Source organism: Lathyrus oleraceus, chromosome 4, assembly GCF_024323335.1.
Source record: "Lathyrus oleraceus cultivar Zhongwan6 chromosome 4, CAAS_Psat_ZW6_1.0, whole genome shotgun sequence".
NCBI classification, from domain to species: domain Eukaryota; kingdom Viridiplantae; phylum Streptophyta; class Magnoliopsida; order Fabales; family Fabaceae; genus Lathyrus; species Lathyrus oleraceus.
In genome coordinates this window covers 299006111-299029797 of record NC_066582.1, presented here as the reverse complement: position 1 = coordinate 299029797, position 23687 = coordinate 299006111, and the positions used below count along the sequence as shown (strand labels likewise).

Sequence of the window (23687 nt, the reverse complement as noted above, 5' to 3'; positions counted from 1 at the left end):
TCTAGTAACAATCTCTTGACTTATCTTATTATTGTTATTAACAACATCAACATGGGATACAACAACATCAACCTTAACATCTTCATGGACATGACCATCACCACTCAAAGAATTATTCTCAAGGGTCATATCATCAAAATATGGATTATTATGGGGAACAATGTCTGTGACATGTTTCTTGACATACATCTTATCAATTAAATTCAACAAACTAAGATGAACATCAATTTCAACTTTACAAAAAACGTTATCATATTTATTAATAGTAAAAATTCATGAAATATGAGAAGGAATATGTCATACCCCAAAATTTACCCTCCCTTGTTTTACTTTTTTCTAACTTTTGGTCTATGGTTCATCTACCTATTCATTAGCATCATAAGACACTCATTTTACCATTGCATTTTTTTGATGTAAACATCATGGATTCAAAGCCTTTTTGGTGTTTATGATCAACATGGAGCTAGGGTTCCCTGAGAACCAAATCTAGGGCATCCTGATGATACATTGAGTAGTGATGATAATTCTCTTGAATTTAAGGCCATGAAACCCTAATTCTTAACTTTTGGCACCTATGGATCATGTGGGTTGCATCTCGGTATTGGATTTAATTAGGGGTCCAAGTATCACATTGGTCAACCATGGAAGATTCATTTGATTGATTAAATTTCTTTATGGGCTTGATCGTTACACTAGTTCATTATGTGTTTGGTGTGGAGTCAAGACAAGGCATTGAGATTCATAGTCAAGTTCTAAGATTCATGGTCAAGTTTTCAAGTGCAATTCAAATTCAAATCTTCAAATCCAGCTTTTGGAGGGAGAATTGGCTTTCAAAGAACAAGACATTATTCATTTTCAAAGGTCAATTTCATTACAATATCAAACATTACATTACAAAAATCCAAAATCCAAATTTACAAAGCACACATAAAGAAAACCCTAATTTTGACCTAGGTTGACTTTTGGTCAACTGTTGACTTTTAGGTCAAAAGTTTACCAAAGTCAACTACCTATCTTGAATTTAATCCTCCTTATTCTCCATTCCTAAGCCACGTCTTTTTTGTCCAAAATCCTTCACAGATCTTGAAGTTTCCAAAATATCTTCATGAAAGCATCTTGATACATGCCTTGCCAAGTCTTAATGCCTTGCCAAAACTTTGTCTCATATCAAGTTTAACATCAGCCCTGCAATAATGAAACAAATACACACATAATCAGAACTCATACCGTACATTAACACATGACATATAGCCAACCCAAAGAACCAATTAACATGGCAATCCTTTCCTGAACCATTCTAGCAAATCCACATAACATCAAGCATTCAATGTAGTTCAAATTCCATCAAAGCAGTTAACATAAACTAATTTGACATTTCATTTCCAATTTTACTAACATATTAGCATTCCTAGCATACAATCCCATAATGATTCAATTAGTTGATCAAATAAGTTAGACAAAACCACATGAAGCATACCAGAACAGTTCCAATTCACATGGAAGTCAATACAAAGCATGGACTAATGAAATATTTCTAAAAATATAATAACCTGTAACAGTCCAAACCAGTTCAGTCATCAAGATTTCTACCAAACAATAACAATCCCTAATTCATTCAGCATAACTAACACATTTCAAGCAATTCAGCAATCATTCAAGTAGCTTCACAATTACTAACTTTCCTAATTTCTAATTGAACTTCTAACCTCCAAATCACTAATAGTTAAATATTGCTAATTGTTACATTTATCTAATTGTTACATTCATCTAACCATAACTAACAGCCTCACAATTTCTAACTTCAAATTAAGTAGCAAAATCAAAATCACTGTGCATTAACATTTTTCTTGCTGATGTTTCTAACCACAGAAAGCTACCATTTGAACTAAGTTAGCATCAACATATATTTTCAAAATAGAACATAACCACTAATCAGTTAATTCCAACTTATTTTTCACATCAAGCTAGCTTAACAACCTTCTTATTTTTCCTCCTTCATAACATTGCACTGACAGTTCCAATTGTTAAAATAACCATGTAACATAGCTCCTTCATAACTGTTAAGCCTAACTACATAACTAATTTCATTAGCTTCAATATAATTCAAACTCAAACTCTAACTTCACTAACATTAACTAACCTCCAACATCCTAACAAAACTTTAACAGAGTCATAACATCTAACTGATTTCCTCTTCAACTGCATTAAAAATAACCCATTTCCTAACCATGCTAACATACTTGCCCAACCTTCCCAATTCTGTTACACTTTTCAACTCTTATAAATTCAGTTCACCGCTTCAATTATCATCAACAATCACTTCTAAGAATCACAATCACACTCTACCAATCACAAAGTGAAAAATTCATTGAGAATTATCCCAATTCTTGTTGTTTTCTCTCTAAGGCTCTCCCTCAATCACTATACTCCTATCACTCTACTCCATCACATGCAGTTAATATCAATAATATTACAGAAGCAACACGACAACACCTATGGACTAAGTAGTGGAGAAGAAGGAGAAGACAAAGATTCAAGATAAGAGCATAGTTGTGACCTGAAATTTGCAGTCATCTATGGATTTCTTCTTTTCTTCATTGATGTAGAGTATCAAATCTGACTGGGGAAATCCTTGTCCTCGTTGGTAGGTTCCATCACCCTCTCCTCTTGATCATTTCTGCTTACCAAGATGTAGAGTTTCCCATGAGGAGTCAAATCTGTTAGAACATAAAACTCAAATTGAAGGTTTGACAATGGTGGAAGAAAAGAAATTTGGGAAAGATGAAGTTGAGAGAGAATTAGAGAGAAAAGAGTAATATTGGATGAATAGTAATTTTGGCATTAATTTTGAATTGGGAATATTACAAGAGTATTTATACATTGAGAGAATAAAATGATACAAGTCAAAAATACAACTAAAGTGGCTCTACAAATAAATTCTGTTAGTTTTTGGAAAGGTAATAACAGAATTTTTAATTGCTTTTAACACACCACCTCACTTTAGTTGCTCCAAGTCCACCATGCTCAAGCATTTCTTTAGCCTCTTGAACACATCATTTGTCACACCCTCTGTCAACAAATCCGCGACTTGGTTTTCGCTTCGGCAATAACTCAATCTAAGCTTTCCATCATCAACCAATTCTCTCAAATAATGAAACTGTATCTCAATATGCTTGCTCCTTCCGTGTGCAATCGGATTCTTCACAAGATTTATTGCAGAAACATTGTCTACAAACAGTGTGGTGGCAGCATCATCACCACATCCCAATTCCTTCAATAGATTCATAAGCAACATAGCTTGGCACGCACCTGACGACGCCGCACTGTACTCGGCCTCACAAGAAGAGAGTGCGACAACCGGTTCCTTTTTCGAACACCAAGAGATTGGTGTACTACCAAACATAAAGATGTACCCCGCCGTCGATTTTTGGTCATCTTTATCTCCGCACCAATTAGAATCGGTGTAGCCAAGTAAATTGCACTTATGCCCCGTGTCTGATGCGGGAAAGAGAATTCCGTAACCAAGAGTACCTTTCACATATCTAAGGATCCTCTTGACCGCCGCCAAGTGAGATATCTTAGGTCTCTCCATGAATCTACTCGTAATACCGACACTAAAAGCAAAATCCGGTCGCGTATTGCACAAATACCGTAACGATCTAATCAAGCTCCGGTAAAACGTTGGATCGATATCATCCTCCTCATCACTTTTGGACAACTGCGCTCTAGCCTCACAAGGTGTAATAGAAGCATTACAATGCTCTATATCACAATTTTTCAAAATATCTAGAACATACCTCCTTTGGTGCATAAGCAGTCCCACTTTTGACTTTTGAAACTCTATGCCAAGGAAGTAATTCATGACACCAAGGTCCGACATCTCAAACTCTCTCATGAGCTCACTTTTGAACCTTGAAACACTCTTGTCATGGCTGCTCATAATCAAGAGATCATCAACATACAAGTAAAGTATAATAACACCATCATTCGTATCCGATCTCACACAAACTCCATGTTCGGATACACATCATTTGAAACCAATGTCAATAAGAAAGTCGTCAATACGTTTGTTCCAAGCTCTTGGAGCTTGCTTCAAACCATACAACGCCTTGTGTAGCTTGTAATACTTCATCTCTTGATTTTTTATCATGAAACCAGGTGGCTGACCCACATAAACTTCCTCAACAAGAGGACCATTCAAAAACGCAGATTCGACATCCATTTGGTAAACCATCCAATTGTTGCTATGTGCAATACCAACAACCAAACGAATAGTCTCTAATCTAGCCGCCGGTGCGAATACCTCCTCATAGTCTATACCTTCTCGTTGAAAGAACCCCTTCGCCACTAATCAAGCTTTGTGCTTGATTACTTCACCTTTGGGATTTGCTTTAACCTTATAGACCCATCGCACACCTATCGGTTTCTTTCCAAGTGGTAAATTGACCAACTCCCAAGTATCGTTTTTCTCAATAGATTCCAGCTCCTCTTTCATTGCACATATCCACTTAGGATCACTTAAGGCTTCTTCCTCATTTACCGGTTCAGATTCGGCCATAAGCGCGAAATAAACAAAATCACCATCGTTATTCACTTTGTTATCTTGGAATCTTTCGTAATCTCGGAGTCTATGAGGCAAGGCTCTTTGCCTCACTGGTCTACCATTATTAACAACATCATTTTGCGCTATTGTAGGTGCTGGTACAGCGGTGTCGGAAGCCTCCAGATCAGTGATTTCAAAAAATTGTTGTTGTTGTTTTTCTATGAGTAATCGATTACTACTATTAGGGTAATCGGTTACTGCTGCATTTTCTGCATTTTTGACTTCATCAAAAGTCACATCCCGGGTTATGACGATCTTCCGATTTTTTCCATCGAACAACTTGTACCCTCCAATAGAGTGATATCCTACAAATATCATCTTCTCACCCTTATCATCCAATTTCTTCCGAAGTTGGTCCGGTACATGACGATATGCAATCGATCCAAAAACGCGCAAATGATTCAAATTCGGTTTGAAGCCACTCCAAGCCTCTTCCGGTGTGAGTTTCTCCAGCTTCTTAGTGGGACACCTATTCAACAAGTAGGTGGCTGTAGACACGGCCTCACCCCACAATTCCTTAGGCAAATTTTTCCCACAAAGCATATTATGCACCATGTTCATTATTGTGCGACTTTTCCTCTCGGTAGCCCCGTTTTGTTGAGGCGTATACGGAGGCACCACCTCACGTACAATTCCCTCAAGATCACAAAACTTCCCAAACTCACTAGAGGTATACTCACGCTCCACCATGGATTTGAAATTCTTGAAAACTCCAAATACCTCATCTTTTCTCTTGATAAGATATGTCCAAAGCTTCCTACTAAAATCGTCAATGAACGTAACAAAATATCGATTGCCACCATAAGTCTCTACTTGCATCGGTCCGCAAACGTCGTAACATACCACCTCAAGTAAGCCTTTGGTTCTTCGACCCACATCTTTGCTAAACACATTCTTGTGTTGTTTAGTGTTCACACATTCCTCACACAATTTAGTTGGAATACTAATGTGTGGCAGCCCCGTTACCATTTCACTTTGTTGCAACTTTCTTAGATCCCTAAAATTAAGGTGACCAAGACGGTAATGCCATAACCACTCATCTCTACTTGCCGCGGTAGCTAGACAACGATGCTCCATAACCTTTAACTCAACCTTAAAGGTTCTATTGGCAGCCATCGGCACTTTTAGAATCAACACACCATTTGAATCCAAAACGCGTAAAATCTTGTCCTCCAAACGAATTTTGTATCCTCTTTCAAGTAATTGGCCAATGCTTAAAAGATTACACTTAATTCCCAGTATATACAAGACATATTTAATCCTTGAATATCCGCCATTCCTTTTTCCAATCAAAACATCTCTTACCCCTTCGGCGCTTAAAGTGGTGTCGTCGGCAAATTTGACTTTACTTTTTTGCCGCTTGATTGATTTGCACAAACCAATCTTTTCGACCCGTCATATGTGTTGAACAACAGGAACCCAAGTACCACTCATCTCTCCCTTGGACTCCATCACGAACGGTAACCAATGCACTTCGATCCGAATGCATTTTCTCGCTATTTTTCGGAACGGTACAACTGTTGTCCCGCAAACTGTCACTACTGTAGCTGTTGCCCGGAACATGCGTAATGCCATAACTCTCCTCCGTGATCATTACTAGAAGTGTGTCCTCATCATCTACCTCTTCCCTAGCAACCTTGGCTTCATTATTGTGATTTTCATTCGATTTACCACGACACGAATTTGCAAAGTGTCCAAACTTTCTACACTTGTAGCATTGCACCTTACTCACTTCACGCTTCTTAAAACCATTTCTATGACCACTATCCTTGGAGCTACTTTCACCCTTTTCACTCATCGAATGCTTTGAATTTTGCGAATCGTTTGAACCAAAATTCTGAAAATTTGTTTTACCTCTCGCCGCAAATTTTCCTTTCGACTTCTTATTCTTTTCATTGAAACGCGCTTGCAAAGCAATCTCCGCTTTGGCTTTGTCGGCTCCTCTCTCATCCATCCTTTGTTCATGTGCCTCTAACGAACTTTGCAATTCATCCTTGCTCAAAGTTGTTAGATCCTTTGATTCTTCAATAGCCACAACTATGTTATCGAAACTCGACGTTAACGAACGCAATACTTTTGATACAACATTCTGCTCAAGAATCGTTTCCCCACAAGATTTGATTTGATTAACTAACCGGGTAATGCACGTAATGTAGTCGTTGATTATTTCTTTGTCTTCCATTTGTGTTAACTCGAATTGTCGCTTGTAAGTTTGTAACCTTACAACCTTCGCTTTGACAGCACCGACATATGCTTTCTCCAAGATTTCCCATGCTTGCTTCGCCGATTCACAATCGACAACCTTCTCGAAATTGTCGTTATCAACACACGAATGACTCAAGAATAGGGCTTGGTAATCCTTCTTCTTCTCTTCTTTATGTGTAGCTCTTTGAATGTTGGTAGCCTCTGCCCCTAATTGTGTAACTCCATTGACGACGATCTCAAGCACCTCTTGATAACCAAGCAAGACCCTCATTTGTTTCGCCCATTTATCATAGTTCTTCGAATCAAGAATCAGGAGATTGGTGGGAATTCGATCATTGGAAACGGTTGCCATTGTTGCAGCGGATTAGGATCGATAATCCAGGCTCTTGATGCCAAATGTTAGAACATAAAACTCAAATTGAAGGTTTGACAATGGTGGAAGAAAAGAAATTTGGGGAAGATGAAGTTGAGAGAGAATTAGAGAGAAAAGAGTAGTATTTGATCAATAGTAATTTTGGCATTAATTTTGAATTGGGAATATTACATGAGTATTTATACATTGAGAGAATAAAATGATAAAACTCAAAAATACAACTAAAGTGACTCTACAAATAAATTTTATTAGTTTTTGGAAAGGTAATAACAGAATTTTTAATTGTTTTTAACAAAATCCCTAAGGTTTGGACTCCATTTAGCTTCCCATTGCCTTTTAATTTTAGATTCTGTTATTAGGGTTTATGCTCTGTTCGCTTCGATTTGAAGTTTTTATTGGGAATTAGGGAAAATTAGTGTTGTATTAAAAGAGAGGGGAGGAAGACAGTTAGAATAAGGTAATTTTGGGGGTGGTTGGACCTTCACCGCAGCCGAGGACGATTTCTGGCGCGACAAAGTTGTGGCTCAGGTGAGGTCTGTGATGGAGAGGCATGTTTGAGTGAAAGTTGAATTGAATTTCATTATGAGAATTCCCCTCTTCTCTTGGCTTTTAAGCTTAGGCCTAAGGCCTTACCCCATTAGGTCCACCAAGACCCCCTCTTCTAAAGTAACACAAGACCACACATTTGGGCCTTCTGAATCTAGGCCCAACGCCTTTTTGCTTGAATACCCCATGGTCTTGGCGCTAACAACACTAGCTTCACATTGGGCCTTCTACCAGGTCCATAGCCAATTTGCTTAACATACACCTCTATTCCTACTGCACACCCCCGCATATTTGTGCCTATTTCTATTTTTTATCTATTTTTTATCTTTTTTCTTTTATTTAATTATTTTGTCATAATTTAGTACATTTTAATACATAAAAATTCCTTTTAAAACATTTAGAAAATTAATAGTAATGTTTAGGATTTAATTAGCTTTAATCTCATCTGAAAAATTCTTATAAAAATAATAATACATTTAGTTTCACATTAGAAATTAAGTATATCAGTTTAGAATTTTCAATTTAGATTTTTAGAAATTAATAGGTGTTATCATTCTAATTTCTTCTTGATTTTAATCCTTCAATTTAAAATCCACGTGTTTGATATCCTGATCATATCCCTTATTGATTGAATTGACCAAAGCCCTCTTTGATCAATTAATCATTTCATTTAATCTGCTTCCCCTATCCAGTCAAGTGATCAGAAATCTCTTGATCACTTGATAGGACTAACCATATACGTTGGCACTGCATTAGACCTCAAATTAAACACAAATTCAAGATATCATGCAAGACCTCAAGGCTGAAGATTATGGATATCAAGCACAACAAAAAGATTCATCTCCAACACTTGTCAGTCATGATGCAAATTATGCGCCACGAGCAGTAAGCAACAAAGAAGAAGGAGAAGGATTATTCCTATCCTTGTTCTGAGTATCTTTGTGTATGGGTTGTAGGCGTCAGTTATTCAAAGTATTCGTCTGCATTCCTACACTTTGGTGAAATTCAAACCAAATAATTGTCAAGTCTTCATCCCCACATATGTTGCAACAGTTAACATCCATCACACCTATCTCTTACACTCCCCCTTAGACCAAATACATATTGTCTTTGACATCCATACAATCTTTGGTTTAAACACCTCATGGTCAAGCACCTATCTTTGAGTCAAAACCCCTCATGCATTTACCTATGGAGCCTCATGCTCTAGAAAACTTTCATACATGATGTTATGGAGCCTCATGCTTTGATAAACCTCACGCATTGCCCTGTCGAGCCTCATGCTCTGGAAAACCCTTTTCTTTTATTTTTCCTTATGGAGCCTCATGCTCTAGCAACTTTCATGCATTTCCATATGGAGCCTAATGCTCTAGAAACTCTCATGCATTTCCATGTGGAGCCTCATACACTGGCAAACCTTCATACATTGCCTTGTTGAGCTTCATGATCTGGAAACCCTTTTTTTTGTAGGCCTTGATACTTGGATCTAGGAAAACTATACGATCTTGCATTGGCCATACTCTTTGATTCAGACACACCTACCCTATGGATTAAAAAACACAACCCTTGGTCCAAACGACACTTTCATCACACCACAACAATACTTTCCTCTTTCAACCAAACTTTTTCTCAATTCAGGAAATTTCTTTTGTATTCACCTCAAGCAAGTTCTCTTTCTTTTATTCAATCAACTCTTTCTTTTATTTTTGACACACAAACCTTTTACAAAACAACTTTTTTTATTTTCATAAAATAACTGTTATAATCCATTCCTTAGTAGTCACACTAAAAGATCGAAGCATCCGAACAAGGATCAAGTCAGCTAACGTCTACACACTTCTAGGATACAATTATAATTGTTCCCTAAAAATAACCAATACATCTGTGTTTTCTACCACGAACTACAAAGCTCTGATTTTGTCATTGCACTATAAGGATATGTAGGCACGAAAGTTTGAATCCTTGGTATTTTTTCCCTTTTCGCAAGTAACCTTTAGATAATAACACACACTCGTGCAAAGAACAATCAAAACGGTTCCCGTTGAGTACAACGAATGTGAGGTGTGTTAATACCTTCCCCTTGCATAACCGACTTCTTTACCATGTTTCTTTTTGCCTTGGGTTTTATCGATATTTTCCCTTTCCTTCGGAATTAAATAAATTTTGGTGGCAACTCTTGTCATACCCAAAAATTTGTCCTAAATTTTGACCCTAAGCTTATCTGCATATTCATTCATGTACAATTTTATTTATTAGATAAACATCGTTAATTTAAAGGTTGGTAGTGTTGGATAGGTTGCTCTTCATGGTGTTCTTAAGAATCAAGTATGTGGTATTTTTATGCTACACTTAATCGTGGCATTGAATCTGATTATGGGATGCAAGTGTGATTTGCTATTCTTTTATGGATTTTATCATTTGGTATGGATTCAAGTCGAGGCCTTGCAATTCATAGTCAAGTTAGAGAAATCAAGATTCATTCCTTCAAATTCATGTTTCATTCAAGTTCAAGTTCAAGTTCAAGTGTTCAATATTCCATTACAAAAAAGTTCAAAACCAAATTACACTATTTTACATCAGTTAACACATAATTGACTTTTGGTCAACTACTGGCTTTTTGGTCAAATGGTTAACCAAAGTCAACTGACCATCCTCAACACTACAAGTTTCACCCCTTCATGAATTCTCCATGTCTGAGCTTTCATGCCACGCTAAAGTGTTATTCATCCTACTAGGTGCTAGACATGCAAAATCATACACAACGCACAATCAGTCACAGAGATCAATGCATAGATCACCTTTTCAAGCCACTGCATCCAAAACATAAAAACCCAAGTTTCCATGTTGGTAACCGGTTACAAAAAAACATGTAACCGATTACACCTGCTACTCATGCCATTCCAGTAGCCAAATAAGCCAAAATTGCATTTTGGTAACCGGTTACCAAGAATCAGGTAATCCGTTACACCTGCCTTTTCATCATATCCAGTCGCTAGAAAACACACATTTTTCGAGTGTCTAAATGGTTACACAAAACCAGGTAACTTGTTACAAGTACGTTATAGCCTCAAAAAACAAGCCTAGAACACCTATTTTCGAATGTGTAACTTGTTCACCATATCTGAAGCAAATTTAGTTTTTATTCTCTAAATTCATCTTCTCCAATTCCTTTCTCCATACTAAAGCTCTATCACCATTAGAGAAAGCTTCACCTTGAAGTTTGTTACCAATTAAGCTAAACCTTATACATTCTACATTACTCTAACACTCACATAATCAACATCAATAATAATAACTTAGTTCAAAAATTTTCAGAGCTAATTCTTGAAGAGAATAAGTTCATAGAAGAAGTAGAAGATTAAAGGTTCAAAGTAGCATACCTCTGGGTTTCTTCATCTTCTTCATCTTCATATTTCAACAAATTCCAAGACAATCCTCCGTCTTGCAGGTCGACGAATTTTTATTCCTTCTTATTTGCTGAATTTTTTATACCATAATATAGCTTTTGCATTGGAGAATCAAAGCCCAAATGTTTGGTGGCTTGGTTCTTCTCATCCTCCATTTAATTTCATTTTTCATAGTTAGGATTCATAGTTTTCTTACTTCAATTGAAAGAATTGGTTAATCTTTGGAAATAATTGATGAGAGATTATGGTAGAGAAGGTCGAAAGAAGTAGATTAGTGGTGTTATTTCTTGATTCCGACCTACTCCGCCGCCTCCAGCGCGGTGGAGAAAAGCTCTGGTGGTGGTGATTTTTGACATTAACATGAAAATGATATGTAGAGGAGAAAAAGTATGTTTATGAATTTTCTCCTTTCCCTTGGCCATTTTCGATTGGGCTTAGAACCATTAAGCCTATTGTTTTGGGGTTTACACCCCTATTTTGCTTAGGCTACCCTTTGATGAACCTAACAACAACACCTTGTATTTGAGCCTTATATGTTAGGCCCAAAGCCCCTGTTTCCATATTTCACACCCATTGGTTTATGCATCCCGGAAGATTTAATTGCTAATTATTTAATTGCTTATTTTTTAATCAATTCTTTTGTCAATTTTTCCATGATTTTAATTCACGACCATGCATATTTTAATTCATGTAAATTTATAGTAATTCATGTATATGGTTAATTACAATATTTTCTCTTTTATAATTTATTTGAATTTAATTGTTAGAGTTTCATTAATTCTCCGTCAAAATCCATATGAGGTGAGGTTTTAACATGCTTAATTTCAATGTCATGTTAATTCATAAAAAATAAACATTAAAAATGGTTGGTTTAATTAGGATAGATTTCTACTTTGGATTTTAATTAAATTTAGTTTAGATTTTAGCTCTTTAATTTTCAATTAGAACTCATTAGAAATTAAATCCTTTACTCTTGATTGCATGCATGAGTTGTGATTGTGATTTTGCCATTATGGATGATTCTTATATGCTTATGGTTTAATTTTGCATGGTGTTGTTTACTGTGGAAATTGATAAACAACCTCTGATCCTCCCTAGACTTAAAACGAAGGGTTACTTGCAGGATCGACCAGTTGATCCTAGGACATGTGCTAGTGCAAGTGAGACTTGTTCAAACTTCGACGAAATGACTTTGTGAGGAACGACTCCCAACAAAGTGTCGAACAAGCGTAGGGCTTTTCCATACGAACGGTTTTAGACAATGTTATCACCTGTAGGTGACTCGTGACCGACATCGCTACAACATTCAAATGATGTATACTACAAACACGCTTTTGGTGAACTCTATGATCGTGATAGAGTCAGTGTCGACAGCGTAAACGACAACGTAAAATGATAACTCAAAAACAAAAGAAATTAAGATAAGATGTTCAACGGGAACAATTGAAAAGTAGGGAAATTGCATTGAAATAAATGTGGTGATTCACGTACATAGCACTCTCAGAGAAACTCTTACTTCCTCGCATTGGGAATGGGAAGTTTTCTTACAAGTGATTTTGTAGTACAAGTGAACACCCTGAGCCCCTTGTGGGATACTCCTATTTATACTAAACTAGAGGAAAAGTACTCCTAAGCTAACTTCCTAGAAACTAGCAGATGTTATGACACACGATCTGCATAACCGCCGCACCCATGTCTTGCTAACTGCTCCACGTTATGGCGCTCTTATTTCTTTTGGAACTGCTATTTTGTTTTAAATTTCAAATTTCTCCCGCCCAGACGTTAGGGAGAAGCTGTCTTCTGCACTTTTAATTAGAATTCTTTAAGTCCCAAGCCTCGCGTTGGTCGACATAATGGCCTGTCGACGGAGCCAGCTTTCCCTGTCGGCCTCGTCCTTTGGTTTGTTTTTCTTTCTTGCTTGCTTTCAACATCTTTTTACCTTTTGGTAGGGTATGATCCCCTCATTCATAGGACTCTTTCATTACTTGTGCTTTCAACCTGCCTTAGGAATATTTCGTGGTAACAAAATGCCCCCCAGAGATGCCATTTTCGACTGTCGATATTGATGAGATGATGGCATCTCTGAAACTGCGGACTTACCCTTTACTGTTCCCGCTTCTACTTAGTGGGACCTCTGTGTATCCCACGTGGGTGACGTCAGACAATCATGGCGAGTGTTTCTACTTCTCCTTGAGACGCACAAAATCACGTCTACGTCACTTCACGTCTCCAAAACTGAACGTGTTTGTCTCTTCGTTTGCCTTCTCTCCTCCACGTGTTTGTAGGTGTAGGAACGTGAGTATACGTGTCGGCCAAGGAAGTGTAACCGCTCCCTCTTCTTTGCTCAGGGTTTAAGGGCTATAAAACCCTCATTCTTCTTTCTTCTTCTCTTTTTTGGCATTCTTGATTCAGCATTCACCTGTCTTCTGCTTTTTCTGTGAAAAATCTTCCACTCCACAACGAAGAACCCTTATGTTCTCTCCATGGCCACCTCTAACAAACCTTCAGCTGCTGAACTCACGCGCCCCATCAACATTGATGGCAGGGAGTATGTCCCTGAGCCTCCATTGGTAGAAGAAAAGGAGAAAATCAGGCGTTCTCAGGTATTGATTCCTTTCTCTCTGGCTAATGAACCCTTAGCGTTTCTAGGTCCTCTTCCAGAAAACCGACACCCAGATATTACCAAAAATGACTCCTCCCTTTTTCCCGCCAGTCACATTTCTGAACCTGCGATATCTGCTCAACAACCCTTCTCCCTTCGATACGTCGATAGGAACTTCAGGACCGCTCCTCCCAGGAATTGCCCTAAGTTTTGTGCTTGGATGGACCAGTTGGAAACAAAGAAAATCGACCACTGGAAAAGGACAAGCATCTATACCCTCCTACAGATTGCCCACTGTGTCCCTCTCTAGTATTGTGGCATGTTATTAGCCGCCCTTCAATTCTGGGAGAGTTCGACCAACTCTTTCCATACTAGATGTGGCATGATCACGCCGACACTCCTAGACATTGCTGCAATCACTGGATTGAGACCGACTGGCGAAGTTTTTGACTGCGAGGCCGTAGCACCAGTCTCCTTGAGGTTCGACGTTGGTGACTCTCGCAAACCAACATACAACAACTTTATTGATCATCACGCCACTTCTTCAGGCCCCGTGTCCGACGAGGAACATGTGGCGTTCTTGACCCTTTGGCTGTCCCGTTTTGTTTTCTACTCAAGGTCTATGAAGGTAGCCAAACACTTTGCTCTCCTGGTAACCCAATTGCATCAAGAGTGTGACGTTTCATTGGGCCAACTGATACTAGCCTCTCTCTATGAGTCTCTCTCTGAGGTTATCTTCCAGATTAGACTCTTCGACCCTGAGAACTCCAGGAAGAAGAATGTATTGGTTCATGGCCCATTCTGGTTCCTGCAATTGTGGCTCAATGCCACCTTCTCCAAAGATGTAGCCCCCTATGTGATGAGGAGGGTTGCATGTCCCCCAGAGGAACGACATGTTATTTGGAAACGGTTGATCCCCTTGACACCCATCGACAAGAACTTTCCGGACCTTCGAGTGTTTCGCCTCATCTTCGACATCATGTTGACTCGTGTCGATTTCCTACCCTCTATGGCCCCTTTTTGTCGTCGAACTGAGGGTCCTAAGTGGCTTACCAGACCTTTCCCTCCGGTTGATGGTGAACTAAGGACTGAATCCTTCCTCATTTGGAGGCAATTTTTGGTCCCTCGCTTCTTGTTGGCAGAGACTGCTAGCAGCAATCCTGGTCTAATGGCTTACCTGCCTAACCTTGTGGCCAGGCAATTTGGCCTTTCCCAATTCATCCCCAAACCTATGTTTTCTTCTCAAGAGTTGCTTTCCAATATCCTTTGCGGCCAACCTTGGAGCGAGGTCGAAGAGGAACTCGAAAACATTTGGAAAAACCGACCGCGTCTTCCCTCTCTCCCTTTCCGACCAGCCCACTACTGTACCAAGGAATTCCATGATTGGTGTCAGTCCTATTTTACCCTTTATGTTGGAGATCCTGATGCAAAACTTTCTGAATTAACTGTGGCTTTTGTTTGTTTGCAGGCGAAGTCGACTAAATGTAAGGCTTTTCATGTCAAATAAATTCGGGCTTTCCAGAATTATTTCCAAGTTGTGTATCGACCAGATAATCTTCGTGGGACCATCTGGGAAGCTGCGGTCGAACTAAAAGCTAAAGTAACCGACCAACTTTCGAAACTCAAAATCCCTGCTTACGTGAAAGACAAATATCTTTACGCCTTTCACTCCGGAAAACTCAAATTCCCCCCTCTGCCATCTAGTCCACTGGCTTTGGCCTTTGGTCATTTGGTTCCAGTGTGGTTTTATTGTCCCATTTCATACATACAGAACGCCTCTAAAAAGAGAAAGGCCGACAGAGTGGTCCCAACGAAGTATTATCTGCCTGAGTACTCAGAACCGCTTCATATTGACCCTCAATATGTTAGCGTGTTTGAAACCACGCAACTTGGTAACATTTCTCTGGAAATTTTAACACTCCCGTTTAGCTGAATCTTATCACTTACTTGCGTTTCCTTTATTTATGTGTAGCGCTTCCACTAAATCCTGCAGGTTCTGTATCTGCTGACCAACCTACTCCCTCGATACAAAAGGCTCAGATTCGACTCTTGCTGCCTCACTATCTCCTTTGATTTTTACTTTTATTCTTAGCCATCCTTTCCTTTCCTGTAGGTTGCCCCTGAGCCATCCTCTGACGATGATAGGCGCCCTGTAACACCCTTCTAAAATACCCCAAATATTTAATTAAAATAGCAATATATCAATCAGAGTAATTATGCAATTAAGGGTGTCACACAATCATTTCACACCATTCACCATAATAACTGTCATGCTCTTTTATTAATTCAAAACATAAAGTATTTGCACAATACGCAGCGGATAGAAATCAAATCAATCATGCAAAACATGTAACACATTACATGTAAAATGGTTCACAACCAACAATAAAACATTTAAAACATCCCATCCCGATGTTACATCTATCAGAGCATGACCCACTAAGGAACTACACTAGACTCCAAGCACTAGCTCCTACTCAATCACTGCTCGTTACCTGAAAAATAGTTGTAAGGGTGAGTTCCTCAATCGATATAATAAGCATTATAAAATATCATGCAATGTTAAGTAATTTAACAGATTTCATCACCCTAATCAGATTACACATTCAGCAACGGCAATATCAACTCCATCATACTCAACATCAACACAACACACAACACACATCACACGTATAATACTGGAATACATCCATTCATATCATACGCCATACATACATTATGCAATGAGACTCCATGCATGCGGTACCGACTATTCGTGAACATATAGTTCAACCTCACCGATCAAATCCAGATACGGCTACCAAGCCCACTAGTCCCACTCATTTGAGACCTAGTGACTCACTCACTAATTCCTCACCATGGGAATTAGCTACCACCCCAAGGGCCATGCTATGCACGCTAATTCACCTAGCATGCAAACATCAACAACAGTCCATAATGACTAACTCACTAATTCCTCACCATGGGAATTAGCTACCACCATAAAGGCCACAATATGCATGCTAAATCACCTAGCAATGCAAAATCATCAACAATAATCCACAATGGACATATGCTCACACTCTAAGCCATAAACAGTCCATTCACAATAGCATACATAACATATACATTCACAGCATTATGCATACCATCAGACATCATCAACACATGTATCAAAACATCATATCATGTCAAATAATTAATCACAGTATTAGCACACTCCACTAATACCTATACTGTTCAAAACAGCGGGACTTAATTCCCTATTACATCATACGCCAATATAGGCCAAACACCAATTATGCACACATTATTCAAATATTAATTTTTCACTTTTCCAACAGTGTTAACCGGTTAACACCCTGGGTTAACCGGTTAACGCAACACAGAACACGCTTTCTGGCAAAACTCAACAGTGTTAACCGGTTAACGCCCTGGGTTAACCGGTTAACGCAGACAGAACAACAATATTTTCACAACTCACAACAGTGTTAACCGGTTAACGCCCTGGGTTAACCGGTTAACGCAAGCAAAACAGCAATACTTCACAATTCCTAACAGTGTTAACCGGTTAACACCCTGGGTTAACCGGTTAACGCAAGACAGAAAGCTGTTCCTGCGCTAACACGAAGCAGAATGCAAAATTCTCCGCATTTTCCGCCGTTGGAGGACTTCCGGACCTCCGATTCCAATTCCGTAAAAAGCTACACTTTCGGGAAATCAAGACTCATCCAATTACAGAGTCAATTTCAGCTTTAACACAGTTTATTCATCACAATTTTTTTTCAGCATTCAACATCCCAATTAGGGTCAATTCAACGGTTCATCACTACCCATTACATGTTAACCCATAATACCCATTAAACGACGATAAACCCCCCTTACCTGAGTTAATCCGGCGAATCTTTAAGCTTCAAGCTTTTCTCTTCTCCAACCTTCTTCCTCTTGCTCTGTCTCTTTGCCTTTTTTCCTCTTTTCAGCCGTTTCTCTGCTTTTCACGTAAAACTCTTTTTACCAAAAAATGGAACCCTTTTCTTATTTCCAACTTATATACTTCCCAATAATTATTATTCCAATAATAATAATAATTATAATAATCCAATAATTCCAATTATTTAATTAAATTAATAAATATAATATTAACTTAAATTAAATAATTATCTTATTTTTATCGGGGTGTTACACGCCCCATATCTCAAGTCTTAAAGAAACCTAGCTCTTCTGTATGCTCCTCTTTGAAGCATCTCCATTCGCTTTTGTTTTCTAAAGGGGAACATTATCTGGTTGCTAATGTTTTACTTATGTGCAGGGTCAACCACGTTCGACAGAACCTACTGTCTCTTCCGTCTCCAAAAAATCCAAAAAACACAAACGCTCTGCTCCTGCGGGCACTGAGGTATTTCTTGTTGGCTCGTCTGCTCTTTTGGCTAGACTAATTGCTTATAACCTCTCTTCGTGTCTCCAGCACACCTCCCACCATAAATCTAAAAGCCATCATGGCCATAAAAGGAAGAAGCATGACTCTCCCTCCAAGCTACCTTCACCAAGGCAATCTCTTTACCCCGCAACTGCTTCAACTCTCGATCCTCGATCCTCATAGGTGATGTTTCGACAGTCAGGTTATCTCTCACCTGTACATCATCTATTTGGACCACATGCGACGGATCAGGAATGTACCTCCTCAACTGAGACACATGAAAAACCTCATGCAAATTCGCAAGTGACGGCGGTAAAGCGATACGATAGGCTACCTCTCCTATCCTCTCCAAAATCTGATAAGGACCAATAAATCGAGGTGTCAACTTCTTCGACTTCAAAGCTCGACCAACCCCAGTTATCGGAGTAACACGGAGAAACACATGATCCCCCTCTTGAAACTCAAGTGACTTCCTTCTCTTGTCGTGATAACTCTTCTGACGACTCTGAGCAATTCTCATCTTCTCCTGAATCATCTTAATCTTTTCCGTAGTTTGTTGAACAATCTTCGGTCCAACCACAACACTCTCACCGGACTCATACCAACATAAAGGTGTCTGACATCTCCTACCATACAAAGCTTCAAACGGCGCCATACCAATGCTCGAATGAAAACTATTGTTGTAGGTAAACTCAATCAAAGGTAAATAACAATCCCAAGCACCTCCCTTTTCCAAAACACAAGCCCTCAAAAGATCCTCTAATGACTGAATCGTCCTCTCAGTCTGACCATCAGTCTGCGGATGATATGTAGAACTCAATCTCAGCTTAGTTCCCAAAGCCCTCTGCAAACCTTCCCAGAACTTCGATGTAAATCTAGGATCTCTGTCCGAAACAATACTCGACGGAATCCCATGCAAACTTACAATTTTCTCAATATACAACTCGGTTAATCTCTCTAACCGATAATCCATTCTGATCGGAATGAAATGAGCCGATTTTGTCAATCTGTCAACAATCACCCAAATAGCTTCAAAATTCTTACTTGTCCTCGGTAATCCAGAAACAAAATCCATACTGATACTATCCCACTTCCACTCTGGAATAGCCAACAGTTGCATTAGCCCAGACGGCTTCTGATGCTCAATCTTTGACTTCTGACAAGTCAAATAAGAATAAACAAAACTCGCAATTTCTCTTTTCATTCCCGGCCACCAAAATAACTTTTTCAAATCATGATACATCTTCGTAGCCCCAGGATGAATACTCAGGCCACTACGATGTCCTTCCTCAAGAATACTCTTCTTAAGTTCGGTAACATCCGGAATACACACCCGACTACCAAATTTCAAAACACCATTCTCATCAACTCTGAATTCACCACCTTGACCTTGATTCACTAAAGTCAACTTATCAACCAAAAGCACATCGGATTTCTGACCCTCTCTAATCTCATCCAGAATACCACTCGTTAACTTCAACATTCCCAATTTAACACTATTGTGAGTACTCTCACACACCAAACTCAAGTCTCTAAACTGCTCAATTAAATCTAATTCCTTAACCATTAACATAGACATATGCAATGATTTCCGACTCAATGCATCAGCCACTACGTTTGCTTTACCCGGATGGTAATTCAAACCAAAGTCATAATCCTTCAGAAACTCTAACCATCTCCTCTGTCTCATATTCAGCTCTTTCTGATCAAACAAATACTTTAAACTTTTATGGTCACTGAAAACCTCAAATCTTGACCCGTACAAGTAATGCCTCCATAACTTCAGAACAAATACCACAGCTGCCAACTCTAAATCGTGCGTCGGATAGTTCCCCTCATGAATCCTCAGCTGTCTCGAAGCATAAGCTATAACCTGCTTATTCTGCATCAACACACCACCCAAACCCAACAATGAAGCATCACAGTAAACCTCAAATGATTCTGACGGACTCGGTAATATCAGAATAGGAGCAGTAGTTAACCTTCTCTTTAACTCTTGGAAACCTTCTTCACACTTTGAGTCCCAAACAAACGCTTGCCCCTTTCTAGTCAACATCGTTAACGGTAACGCCAACTTAGAAAATCCCTCAATGAATTTCCTATAATAACCAGCCAAACCAAGGAAACTCCTTATCTCCGAAACTGACTTCGGAGCTTCCCACTTAGATACCGCTTCTATCTTAGAAGGATCAACAGTAACACCATCTCTTGAAATCACATGACCAAGAAAACCAACCTCTTCTAACCAAAATTCACACTTTGACAGTTTAGCAAATAACTTCTTTTCTCGCAGAACTCCTAGGACCACTCTCAAATGTTCAGCATGCTCTTCTTCAGATTTCGAATACACCAAAATATCGTCAATAAACACCACAACAAACTGATCTAGGTACGGATGGAAAATCCTATTCATATACTCCATAAATACCCCAGGCGCATTAGTCACACCAAAAGGCATTACAGAATACTCATAATGTCCATACCTTGTTCTGAAAGCAGTCTTCTGAATATCCTCAGCTTTCACACGTATCTGATGATATCCCGACCTCAAATCTATTTTGCTGAACACACTCGCACCAACTAACTGATCCATCAAATCATCAATCCTCGGCAAAGGATACCGATTCTTGATCGTCACTTTATTCAGTTGCCTGTAGTCCACACACAACCTCATAGTACCTTCTTTCTTCTTAACCAATAACACTGGTGCACCCCACGGTGACACACTCGGACGAATAAATTTCTTATCCAACAGATCTTCCAACTGACTCTTCAATTCAGTTAACTCAACAGCAGACATACGGTACGGAGCCATCGATATCGGCCTAGTACCAGGTACCAAATCAATCGAGAACTCAACTTCACGCTCTGGCGGTAATTCATTCACTTCTTCAGGAAACACATCAGGAAAATCACACACCACGGCTAAATCGCAAATCACCAATTTATCTTTAGCCTCCAAAGTCGCTAACAGCATAAACAACTCTGCCCCATCTGCTACTGCCTCATTCACCTGCCTCGCTGATAGAAACAAACTCTTTCCTTCCTCAATCTCAGGAAAGATCACCGTCTTATCAAAACAGTTGATATAAACTCGGTTAAACACCAACCAGTTCATACCCAGAATAACATCAATCTGTACTAAGGGAAGACACACTAGGTCCATCCCAAAGTCTCTACCAAAAATACTCAAAGGACAATTTAAACAAACTGAAGTAGTAGTCACTGAACCCTTCGCAGGAGTATCAATCACCATACTTCCATGCATCTCAGATATCTCTAACTTAAGTTTCACAGCACAATCCAAAGATATAAAGGAATGAGTCGCACCTGTGTCAATAATAGCTACAAGAGGAAAGCCATTAATATAACACGTACCTCGGATCAAACGATCATCTGCAGAAGTCTCAGAACCCGATAAAGCAAAAACCTTGCCTCCCGACTGGTTCTCTTTCTTAGGCTTAGGACACTGTGGGCTAATATGACCCACCTCTCCACAGTTGAAACAAGTCACAGTCTTCAACCGGCACTCTGCAGCCAAGTGACCACCTTTTCCACACTTGAAACACTTCTTCTCAGTACTGGTACACTCATGGAAACGATGTCCAGCCTGACCACATCTGTAACACTTAGCAGGGGCACTGGAGTCTCCCCCACTAGGTCTCTTCATCACACTCTGTCTCTGGAAACCTTTGCCAGCTGCATACGGTTTCCCACGATCATTCTGATTCTTGCCTTTCCTATCAACCCTCTGCTGATAGCTCTCCGTTCTGGCCTTGGTATCCTGTTCAAAGATCCTGCAACAGTCAACCAAGTCAGAAAACACTCTAATTCGCTGATACCCAATAGCCTGCTTGATCTCGGGACGTAACCCGTTCTCAAACTTCACACATTTCGAAAATTCCCCAGTAGCCTCATCATAGGGAGTGTAATACTTCGACAGCTCTGTGAACTTAGCAGCATACTCAGTAACAGACCGATTGCCCTGCTTCAATTCTAAGAACTCTATCTCTTTCTTTCCTCTAACATCCTCTGGAAAATACTTCCTCAGGAATCTCTCTCTGAACACAGCCCAAGTGATCTCAGCATTCCCAGCAGATTCCAACTCAGTGCGGGTAGCAACCCACCAATCATCTGCTTCTTCTGACAGCATATGCGTACCGAACCTGACCTTCTGGTTCTCGGCACACTTAGTCACTCGGAAGATCCTCTCAATCTCCTTCAACCACTTCTGAGCGCCATCTGGATCGTATGCTCCCTTGAACATTGGAGGATTGTTCTTCTGGAACTCACTCAGTTGACGAGCAGCTCCCATTCCCACAACATTCGGATTTCCCCCAAGTACTCCAGCTAGCATACCCAGAGCCTCAGCAATCGCAGCATCATCTCTACCTCTTCCAGCCATCTCTATTCTGAAAACCCAACAAGCTAAAACAATAAGTACTGATAGGGTTGCACAACACCTATCACGTACAGGGAAACAGAATAATTACGACTCGACTCGACCGACTATGCTCTGATACCACTAATGTAACACCCTTCTAAAATACCCCAAATATTTAATTAAAATAGCAATATATCAATCAGAGTAATTATGCAATTAAGGGTGTCACACAATCATTTCACACCATTCACCATAATAACTGTCATGCTCTTTTATTAATTCAAAACATAAAGTATTTGCACAATACGCAGCGGATAGAAATCAAATCAATCATGCAAAACATGTAACACATTACATGTAAAATGGTTCACAACCAACAATAAAACATTTAAAACATCCCATCCCGATGTTACATCTACCAGAGCATGACCCACTAAGGAACTACACTAGACTCCAAGCACTAGCTCCTACTCAATCACTGCTCGTTACCTGAAAAATAGTTGTAAGGGTGAGTTCCTCAATCGATATAATAAGCATTACAAAATATCATGCAATGTTAAGTAATTTAACACATTTCATCACCCTAATCAGATTACACATTCAGCAACGGCAATATCAACTCCATCATACTCAACATCAACACAACACACAACACACATCACACGTATAATACTGGAATACATCCATTCATATCATACGCCATACATACATTATGCAATGAGACTCCATGCATGCGGTACCGACTATTCGTGAACATATAGTTCAACCTCACCGATCAAATCCAGATACGGCTACCAAGCCCACTAGTCCCACTCATTTGAGACCTAGTGACTCACTCACTAATTCCTCACCATGGGAATTAGCTACCACCCCAAGGGCCATGCTATGCACGCTAATTCACCTAGCATGCAAACATCAACAACAGTCCATAATGACTAACTCACTAATTCCTCACCATGGGAATTAGCTACCACCATAAAGGCCACAATATGCATGCTAAATCACCTAGCAATGCAAAATCATCAACAATAGTCCACAATGGACATATGCTCACACTCTAAGCCATAAACAGTCCATTCACAATAGCATACATAACATATACATTCACAGCATTATGCATACCATCAGACATCATCAACACATGTATCAAAACATCATATCATGTCAAATA

The 23687-nt window shown here is 39.3% G+C and overlaps 1 protein-coding gene and 1 long non-coding RNA gene across 2 annotated transcripts; both read right to left on the bottom strand.

Moving 5' to 3' along the window:
• Positions 1-828: 828 nt before the first annotated feature.
• LOC127075230 (uncharacterized) lies at positions 829-2718 on the bottom strand. The gene is made up of 2 exons (XR_007786272.1): positions 2558-2718; positions 829-1185 (listed from the first exon to the last, which is right to left on the bottom strand). It is a non-coding gene; the product is annotated as an uncharacterized LOC127075230 (long non-coding RNA).
• A 3230-nt stretch (positions 2719-5948) lies between these two features.
• LOC127137204 (uncharacterized) lies at positions 5949-7160 on the bottom strand. Its single transcript, XM_051063687.1, has one exon. It carries the CDS (start codon positions 7158-7160, stop codon positions 5949-5951), a length of 1212 nt encoding a protein of 403 aa, XP_050919644.1.
• Between the last annotated feature and the right edge of the window lie 16527 nt (positions 7161-23687).